Source organism: Rattus rattus, chromosome 15 (assembly GCF_011064425.1).
Source record: "Rattus rattus isolate New Zealand chromosome 15, Rrattus_CSIRO_v1, whole genome shotgun sequence".
NCBI classification, from domain to species: domain Eukaryota; kingdom Metazoa; phylum Chordata; class Mammalia; order Rodentia; family Muridae; genus Rattus; species Rattus rattus.
The window spans coordinates 2,282,719-2,293,011 of record NC_046168.1 but is presented as its reverse complement, the minus strand read 5'-3'; the positions used below and the strand labels follow the sequence as shown (position 1 = coordinate 2,293,011).

Below are 10,293 nucleotides of genomic sequence, written 5' to 3'. Positions count from 1 at the left end.
GCCTGACCACCACACTTAGCCCCGTCTTGGGGATTTTCTTAGAGCGAAAGAAGGGTCTGTGGTTGAGGAAAACAAGCAAAGGAAATCCATTTCCATGACCAAAAAGAAACTCTCTCTTCCATGGAGCAGAAAAGTGTGAATATGCCTTGCCCCTCTGTTCACCTCAGATGTTCCAGGAGCCCGCGATGCAGTGGGGGCACCTAGGAAATTCGCTATCCCCGACTGCTGCTTCAAGTGGTACTTAAAATGCAGAACATAAAACCCTGTAAATTCCGCTGCACAGCCGGATCCCTGAGCCCTTAAATGCACAGAAAAGTGTGTCTATTATCTCCCCATTCAAAGTAAGTGTGCAGTTACTTAAATTGCTTTTGTCTTCTTCCTTTCAGCTGACATTATCTCTACGGTAGAATTCAACCACACTGGAGAGTTACTAGCGACGGGGGACAAGGGGGGTAGGGTTGTAATATTTCAGCGAGAACAGGAGGTAAGTATCAGCCAATTGGAAATTCTCATTTTCTTCCCTTTTTAAGAGGAGGCCCCCCCACTGTGCCTTAATCCTCCTGTGTCTGTCGCCCTTAACCTTGCCTGACGCTTTGCTCACCAACAGTGAAACTGCCAAAAAGTCATTAGCATCCACAGTTCTAAGTTCAAGCTCACAAAAAGCACGTCGAAGAGGGTTCTCCCTGGGCAGGGCCTTATCCTTCTACAAATGAACATTGGGAAACAGCAGCTGTTCTCATCTGACCTGCAAAATTCCACAGGTGTTTACAGAGGCGCAAACTCCAGCTGTTGTCTTGGGATCTGTCCTCCAGGTATTGAAATTCAATCTCCCTTCACTTCAGGTACTGCCAGAATCCATAGGAGAGGAAAATGGCTTTATTTGACAACAGTTGAAAAGAGGGCATGTTGGGTAAATAGAGAGGAAAGTGACGCTCAGACTAAAGGGCTAAAACCCAACAAAAAGGCTTCTTAGCCCAGTGTATGGCACAGGCTGGCATGGGACCCTGAAGCTGGATATATTACATAATGCCATTTCAGTGGCTGGTTCATTCCTGAGGCTTGGGTTCTTCTAGGAATTCTTTTTTCTTTTTCCCATAAATTGAGCGTGCTCCCGCTGCCATGCCTGTTTCTGTTTTCTCAGAATGGAATTGTGGCCCGATTTGATTCCCTTGCCCTCTCCTGGCACACCCTAGTCCTTCCAGCAGGGTAGTCAGTAGTCTAGCAACTCTTCCCATCTGCCACTGCCTGCCTCTGAGATTAACTGGGCACCGGGGAGGCACCGGGGAGGAAGACTTCACAAGAGACCTCCCTAGCAATTTAATGCCCACTTTGTGCCTCCGAGCCATTTGCATTACGTCTCCCCCTCAAAAGAGGATAGCCTCATTTAGGGGTGATATATTTGGTAATTGCACATTATTTGCAATTAATTTCTATAAGGGCGTCATAATCCCTCGGGGTTCTGTGTAAATTCAAGTGCTCAGCATTAAATCAGGCCCCCAGCCTATTACACCGGCCCCAGAAACATGGAAATGTAGTTGGCAAGTAAGAACTGAATCGCTCTTCGTGACCTGGAATTTTTCCTGTTTTTTCCAGAGCTGCCTGGTGCTAATTGGTCTGGCACATGCTACCCACACTTGACAGTCTGATTTGGATGGTAGCAAATCAACCCTCTTAGAAATTTATTGTTAAGGTGGACCGGTGCTCTGTGAGTGAGCAGGGGAGTAGCAAAGGTGTCAGCATCTAAAGTCCTTTGAAAACTGATTTTCAAATCTCCAATTTAAAAAAAAAAAATCCAATTAGGTTCACAGCTATGATTAAGGGGAACTGGAGGAGCTATTTAGCATAAATTACCCAAGGCTGTGTGTTACCAGTCATATCCCACCCCACATTTTCTGCTAGATATTTATAGGTTTCACCTATTTTCATTTACTGGGAGATTTGGGAAGCCTGATCCATTAGGCGAATGATGGGAGACACACTTTCCAAAGCAGTCTAGGTGGGGTCACAAGAACATAGAACTCAGCAAGGATGAGGATCAGGGAATTCAGTGTTCAATTTTGGGGGAGCTTAGGGGTTCAGATTTACACATGGCTAAACTGACAAAAGCCATGTGACATCATTTGGGGACAGTGACTCTTCAGGACCCCAGTCCTCAGTGCCTGCAAACCACTAGGCTCAGCAAAGGCACCCCCTCCTGGGCACGCTGAGATACGCCTATGGGTGGCCTGTGTCCTTCTAGGATCATATATTTTTAAATTGAACCTTTTCTTTAAAATCAAACATTGATTTAAAATACGTTTAATAAGAGTCAAACTTTAAATTTTGAGCAGATTTCAAAGCCAAATCTCAAGACTTTGGGAAACTGATCCTAAAATCCATGTAATACACCCCTCCCCCTTGTGTCTTCCTCCTCTTCCCCCTTTCCCCTCCCTCCGAACCCTGGGCTTTCTGTGCTGTGCTGGTTCCCATCATTTATTTAGCTCCTGCTGTTTGCTCTTTGCATAATTAGGGGCAGGGGAAAGTCATAGGTACAGATGATCTTCTCATCACTTACGCTGGATAAAAAGGGAGATGGAGGGACTGGTGTTCAGATCGATCTTCATGAGTGTGACCCTGGAAGAGTCACTTAATCTCCGAGCCTCTGGGGTCCATCTCCCAGCTCTGCCTACCTCTCTGAGATGCCTTTGCTACAGCTTTGCACCTTTCATAGGGATTGATCTAGTGTGTGTGTGAACATCTCCACAGAATGGCCCTCTCAGCACTTCCTGAAATGCATGAAGATTTAATAGTGGATCTTCTATTTGTGTGTTAACTTCTTTCTTTCCTTCTTTTCCTTTCCTCCCTTGTTTTGTAAGACAGAGTTTCTCTGTGTAACAGCAGTCCTGACTGTCCTGGAACTCCCTTTGTAGACCAGGCTGACCTCAAACTCACAGAGATCCTCTCCTCTGCCTCTGCCTCTGCCTCAAACTCTGCCTCTGCCTCTGCCTGCCTCCCTCTGCCTCTGCCTCTGCCTCTGCCTCTGCCTCTGCCTCCTCTGCCTCTGCCTCCTCCTGCCTCTGCCTCTGCCTCTGCCTCCTCCTGCCTCTGCCTCTGCCTCTGCCTCTGCCTCTGCCTCTGCCTCTGCCTCTGCCTCTGCCTCTGCCTCTGCCTCTGCCTCTGCCTCTGCCTCTGCCTCTGCCTCTGCCTCCTGAGTGCCGGGATTAAAGGAAAGCACTACCATGCCTGGAAACTTCTGTTTCTATGTATATGTTATGATATATTCTTTTTGTTGATATAGTTTTAAATATATACTTTACAAGCATGTGTGCGCGTGTGCGTGTGTGCGTGTGTGCATGTGTGTGTGTGTGTGTGTGTGTGTGTGTGTGTGTTTTCTGATATTTGCCAATGGAGTGCATGCTTTCAGGACCACTACACTGAAGCTAAATCTATGGATGCAGTAGCTTGGTGTCTACTCTCTGATGCAGCCTCCCAGCAGGCCCCTAATGGCTTTTCTCAAAGGGGAAAAAAGAATTCGTGAGTTGGCACATGTTTTAAATGGTTTAATATTCTGTGTGTGTTTTACCTTCCTACAGAGTAAAAATCAGGTTCATCGTAGGGGTGAATACAATGTTTACAGCACATTCCAGAGCCATGAACCCGAGTTCGATTACCTGAAAAGTTTAGAAATAGAAGAAAAAATCAATAAAATAAGATGGCTCCCTCAACAAAATGCAGCTTACTTTCTTCTGTCTACCAACGGTATGTGGAGGGGGGGTTTAATTTGTTTTCTTTTTCTCCTATTCAATATTTTCAGAGACAGTCAACCTGACCTATAACTTTCCCTTAGCCTCAGTGTCCCTTTGTCCCATGTGAGCTAGTGAAAAACTTAGGAACCCTGTCTGTAAGATGCTCTGCAGAATTGATGGTGCACGCAGAATTGGACTCAGTAAGTAGTAGCTATTCACTTTATAAATATCAAATTTATGACCCAGTTTTGTGGAACCCGTTATCGGCAGTTTCCTAATGTAGATTGCTTGCAGGTGTTTGGGGAATGTGACTTCCTGTCTGAAGAGTCATTGCATGTTATTCTGGGGAAGCATTTCAAGAAACTCGACATACTGTTGGCATTTTGAAAAATAGTTATTAATCCCTGAGTATATTTTCGGGTCTGCAAAACAGATGTCTGTATCTGAGAAAATCAAGTTCTGAGCCAGGAGCACAAGACCAGAGGGGTTGGGGATGCTCCCAAAAGCTGATCAAGAAGCAGCAGTGTCTTCATCTGCCTTCAAACTCTCCATGTCCCTTATGTTGATATAAATTGATATGACTAGAGAAGAGAGGAGAGGTTATTGGCAGGTGAATAAAGCCTGCTCATATATTCCCTCCATGAAAGAAGCTGATAACACTCTAGGATGTTAACCTCTCTCTGGAGAAACAACAACAAAAAATGCCAGTTTGGAATTCAATCCTACTGGGGAATACTAACGGCAAATAAGTAACAAGAGGATTCCGAGAGGAAAACCAAAGAGCAAGGAAAAGATCAGCAGGTGACTCATTTTATCACATGTATGAGTCTATGCGGAACACATGCATAAGTGTGATCTAGGAGTGTCATATCAAGAACAGAAATATGGGGACAATGTCTACAATACAATCAAGCATATATTCCTTGTTAAAGACAAGAAAGACGCAAGCAAAAGGCTTCCCGTTACTAAATCTTGACAGTGCATTGTAACTTTGCAACTTTGTAACAAAGTCACTTGTAACTTTGTTCCTTCTATCATTTTAATTTTGAAAGTATATACAGTGAATCATAGATCAAACTTACAGTAGAAGGAGGGAGGGAGGGAAGAAGAGGGAGAGAGAGAGAGAGAGAGAGAGAGAGAGAGAGAGAGAGAGAGAGAGCCATCAAATCCCTCAAATATAAAGTCAGCATACAGATCTGAAAATCTGAAAACGTGATGATTCTATTCAAGCAATCCTCCATATGGCCAGGTCTCCACTCATCTGGCTTTGGTTTGAGTTTTTTTGTTTTGTTTGTTTGTTTTGTTTTGTTTTTAAGATTCCAGTTAATGCCATTCCTTCCCGTAGCTGCTTTTTGTTTATTTGTTTTGTTCTGTTGTCCTGTTTATAGCTCTATCTCTTGGAGGCCAAACCACAGCACCTCCCTTCCATTGATTCTCTCATAGTTGGTTGCCTTCTGTTCAAGTCTCACGCAGACTTTGTTGTTTCACACCGCTCAGAACGGAAGGTTTAATGTGGTAGTTTTAATGTAATTACTTCAGTGGCAGAGAAGTGTCTGATTGTCTTCCATAGCTAGATTACATTATATTATGAAATTTAGTCTATTGATTATTGCAGTAAAATCCAAAGGCTTATTAAGTACTTTGTAGGGGGGATGGGAAAGAAAGTGAAATTCAATGAAGATTAATTATATAGCATAATGTTCTGTTAATTGAGTTTTTAAATAGTTTTTTGATTAACAAGGATATTATCTTCCCATTTGGGATGCTATTTCACATGTCAACTGCATCTCAAACCAACTCTTCTAAGGAAAATCCACATGTTCGTGTGCGGTTTTCTTTCCTATGATAATATTGAGGTTAAAAATCCACCCCCACCCCATGCCAAATAGGTTAACATTCAAAAATTAATGGAAGACGATGGGAATTGCTATATAGAAGAGAACATGAAGATAGATGATAATGTTGTGTTTTAAGCTGCCACACGTGGTGAGAAACTACCCAGAGAACAAGCCAGAAGAAAGAAAACGCCATTTCTCATATTAACAGCTGCATGCTCCTTAGAGTTTTTCCCCCCACAAAGCTTTAAGATTCTGAGTCAAATGAAAATGCTGTGATAATAAAGTCAAGTACGACCCCGGGCAACACAACCCTGGGGAACTGGATTGAATTCTCCGTCAATTATCTTTTGGAGGGACAGGGTGCTTATCTCATTAGTAGAGTATAGATACTAATTCTACTAGGATAGGTTTTTAACTTTGTAACTTTTAAAGAAAAGCAAAGCTCCCATTCCATTGTGAAATAGACCTTGAAGTTATTTGCCACCTAAAGATACATCTGGGTTGTTGCTTAGCCTGCCTGGCTGTGTGTACTGAGAAAGGCAGGGCACTAAGGTGTTCATGGTGAAAATTAAGAAAATACCTGAGCACAAAACAAAGACAGAATATTCTGACACAGAGAGAACCTCTGCTAGTGTCATCTAAAGGAAAAAGAAAAAGATGTTAATAATGTGCTTATTAACAGAAAGATGATATATTCTATGAGGTGTTTTAAGCCAGGTTTTAAAATTTAATAATATAACAATAAAAATACTTCTCTTGCTGATATATTAAAAATACCATATGATTTTTCTTAATGATTGCACATTATTCCCTCATATGATTTGGTTCCTCTGTGGTTTGACAATAAGTCTCCCACTATTAGGCTTTTAGTTGGTAACACATTCTTATTACAAATTATATTCTGTAGTATATTACATTGCATGTCATAAATTCAGTAAATATATGTATATGGATAGTTGTTGGTATAAATATATGTTCAGGAAAAATGTATATTACCCATATGGCATATTGCTTGCTAGAAATAGTTACACAAAGAAATAGTAGAAGACAATACAGAAAATGCACACAGTAATCTTAGTCTACTGGAACTAAGAGAAGTGTTGCTTTTTTTAACCTTTCTGCTTATTCTCCTTTTCCAATTACGATGGCAGGTATATCCTATATAATAAAAGAAAGGAAATGATTAAATACACAACTTAGTATATATAATGACATTGTAGTTCCTTTCCTCAAAATACTGCATAGAAAAAATATAAAAACATGTACAGGAAAGGTCATGGTGGAGCATGCCTTTTCGTCCCAGCACTAGGCAGGTAAATGAAAGTAGTGTCCATTCCAGGCTACTAAGAGCTACATAGGGAAACACCATCCAAAAAATTATAAAAGAATATATACAAAATTCTGATCATGGATTTTCTAACTGGGGGTCATATGGGTAACTTTTACCCTTGTGTTTGCCCTGTGATTTCTATTTATCTCTATGGCAATGTATCACTTATGACATAAAATATAAGATTAAAATGCCTTGCAAATAAATGGATTTATACCCATTTCAAAGCCAAGAAACAGAAAAGATTTAGTGGTGAAATTCAACGGCTCTTAAGTTGTTCTCAGCCACAGCTGATGAGGAACAAATCAAGTGACTGTGAATAAGGTTCGTGCTTAACTTCCTCACTCTGAAAAAGCAGCCTCGTGTGAACAGGATCTCAGGAGAGCTTGGGACCAGAGGGATGTGAGTGTAGAGCTAGCAGTTTCTAAATTAAGTCCACAGCTGGGACAGGCTCTCCTCCCAGCACAAATCACGGGAGTGAGCACAGAGATGAGAATCCATGGATCCCACAAGGAGCAGTCTGGCCAAACATGAGAAAAGGCTTGGAAGCCTGAATAATACCTAGGTGTGTGAAAATGGAATTTTACTAAAATATGGAGATAGCTGCTGACAGCCCACACCATAATACTTTTAAGACCTCTAAGGACAAGACATGATGTATTGATGTCCTGTGAGGTCATGTGCCTCTGATTGCAAGAGTGGTCCTCCCAAAGGTGAAGAACCTAGAAGTGATGGTGTGGAACCTGGGGACTAATGGAGAATTGAGGCAGGACAGAAAACCAAAGAAGTCCCAATGAGGACAGCTTTTCTCCCCAGAAACTAGAAATGTGTAGGCATTCTTGTGAGATGATGCTCACAGCAAGAGAGTTACCTATTCTTACTACAGATGTTTGGCACATAATGCTAATTCTAATGACAGCTACTATTTGGACACTATCATTAGCCCGACACAATTAAGCATAATGATTCATTCTATCCTAATATGCCCCATAAGAAAGATGACATTTCTAGCAGTTTATGAATAAAGTGGGGTATAGAGTGACAACTGTGTACTGTTAAGATATATGGATGTGTGCATGCTGAAACTGAGATTTAAGTGGGTGGTCCACACTTCCTTGTTTCCTGATGATCATTTCTGACTTCAGGACTACTTTGTATGTGCCTTCTCGCAAGGACCATAGTCCTTGGCCATGTGCCTGCTGATGGAAAAATAAGAAAGAAAAAGGAAGCCATGACTACTCGTAGATATGGTAGAGAAGAAGGATTATTCTAGATATGAAGGAGAAAATAATCCAGAGACAGAGACAAAGGCATTTGGAAGGGTCCAGAGTGAACATGGCTGGACTGAATCAGGCCATGTGTGAAGATAAGGGGAGAGAGAGCAAAAGAGGAGCCTCAGACCAAGAGAGGTGCCTGGGCCAAGAGACTAGCATAGACAAACCAGTGAGTTATATAGTGCCAGAGATTCTGGAAGAAGAGGCAGTCTAGTCCTTTGGCTTGGAAAGTTCAGGGTAGGGACAGGGTATGCTAGCCAGGAGGATTCTGAAGCAGGTAGGGACTGAAGGATGCTGGGAGAACCTGGCAGCCAGTCTGTTTTGATATGCTAATAGGCATCTCAGCCTTTGGTCCTGAGTTTGAAGCCTAACATCTGTTAGGCAGTAGGGGGAATTAGGCCCAACAGTATCTCACAACAATTCCTGTCCAACGGAGACAAATACAGAGAAACGAAGTGTGCCCTTGCTTTTCAGAAGGAAAGGCAAAGACAAGCGCAGACTGGGGGTGTGAGATCTGATAAGAAAGGCGTTCAAGGACATATGGCACACAGACAAGACTAGCTTAGCCCAAACATGTTTTCTGAAAAGGTAAAATTGAGAGTCTGGGTAGAACATGTCTCACCAGGTCTCAGAGTTCCAGATTCCTTCCATCATTGCCTTGGGCTGTCAGCACCAGGGGGCACTGGAGTTCTCGTCTTTTGTTTCATTGCTATGGAAAAGGACAGGTGTCATTAAGAGACGAATGGAGGTAAAACAGTCTAAGCTCTAGTTTATAGTTGGGAACTAGCAGGAAGCAGGAAGCAGGAAAAGTGATGGGGTGGGGGCGAGAAGAGATAGGAGCAGAGGAGGGAGAGGGGCTAGAAGAAGAGAGAAGAAAGAGAAGAGGGAGGGGAGAGGAGAAGAGAGGGACTGGTACTCAGGGTTTGTACATACTAGGCAGCTGTGTTATGCTACGACATAAGACCATTTTGCTTCATCTCTATATTGTTGTATTCCCTGAATATTGGAAAAGTATATTATAGCAAGGAGATCAATTCATAGTCAAGTTAATATTTCTTAACATTGATATTGATATTATTAAGCCTCAACCACACCCTAGGTACCATTAAATGCTGAAAGTTCAGTGATAAACAAGACAGATGAAACTCAAGAGATTTCTAGTGACAGATGATAAAAACTGACCAACATAGCCAATTGATAGTGAACTGTAGTAACAGAATAAAAGAAGAAGAGGGAGAAAAAGAAACACTGGTAATCAAGGAAAAGGAGAGAAGAAAGAATGGAGAGTTGTGATGCCACTGTGGTTTTATACAGATTTTACATAAACTACTCTGAGGTTGGGGCATAAACAAAAGTGAGTGAGCCATGTGAAAAGGTCATAAAGGTCATGGGGCAGGGAGATAATTCATTGGCAGAGAACTTTTCTAGCATCTACAGCCCTGTGTTTAACCCTCAGTGCCAGATAGAAGAAAGGAAGGAAGGAAGGAAGGAAGGAAGGAAGGAAGGAAGGAAGGAAGGAAGGAAAACAGACAGACAGTAGATAGATGATTGATGATAGATAGATAGATAGATAGATAGATAGATAGATAGATAGATAGATAGAAGATAGATGATAGATACATATATAGATATATTCATACACATAGATATCATATATGTGTGTGTGTGTGTGTGTGTGTGTGTGTGTGTGTATTATATGTATTAGACAGACAGATAGCAGCTTTACTGGCCGAAGGTGCAGTATGTTCAAAGACCCTGAAGAGGAGTGTGCTTAGTGGCTAGGCACAGAAAGAATCCATGTAACAGTAGCACAGGAAGCTGGGTAACAGAATGGTCAGCAGTATCAGAGGGTCGAGGAAGTCAAGAGTACCAGGTTATGAAGGGCCTTCATGGGCACGGTGAAGACAGTGTCTAAGGGTGGATGCTCAAAAATGAAAATGGTAACAGTGTCCTACTGCCCAAAGTGATCATGAACATTAGATTAAAATTGTCCTTGAGCTAACAGTTACAAAGTGAACTCTGTATGTGACTACTCTTACTGGGTTTCAATCAGTCTTTTTATAGAATGAGTCAAATTAAAATGTAAGGTATATGTTCGAACAGTGCATCATCAGAGAAGGGCATTG

The 10,293-nt window shown here is 42.0% G+C and overlaps 1 protein-coding gene across 1 annotated transcript in view; it reads left to right on the top strand.

Annotated features, from left to right (window-relative positions):
- Positions 1-361: 361 nt before the first annotated feature.
- Positions 362-10,293, top strand: part of Ppp2r2b (protein phosphatase 2 regulatory subunit Bbeta) — a gene marked incomplete at its 5' end in the record, with an annotated part of 103,477 nt that continues 93,545 nt past the window's right edge. The window contains 2 exons of the mRNA XM_032886016.1: positions 362-484; positions 3,573-3,738. Of these exons, the coding sequence (XP_032741907.1) occupies positions 362-484; positions 3,573-3,738 (289 nt within the window). The remainder of the gene's footprint in view (positions 485-3,572; positions 3,739-10,293) is intronic.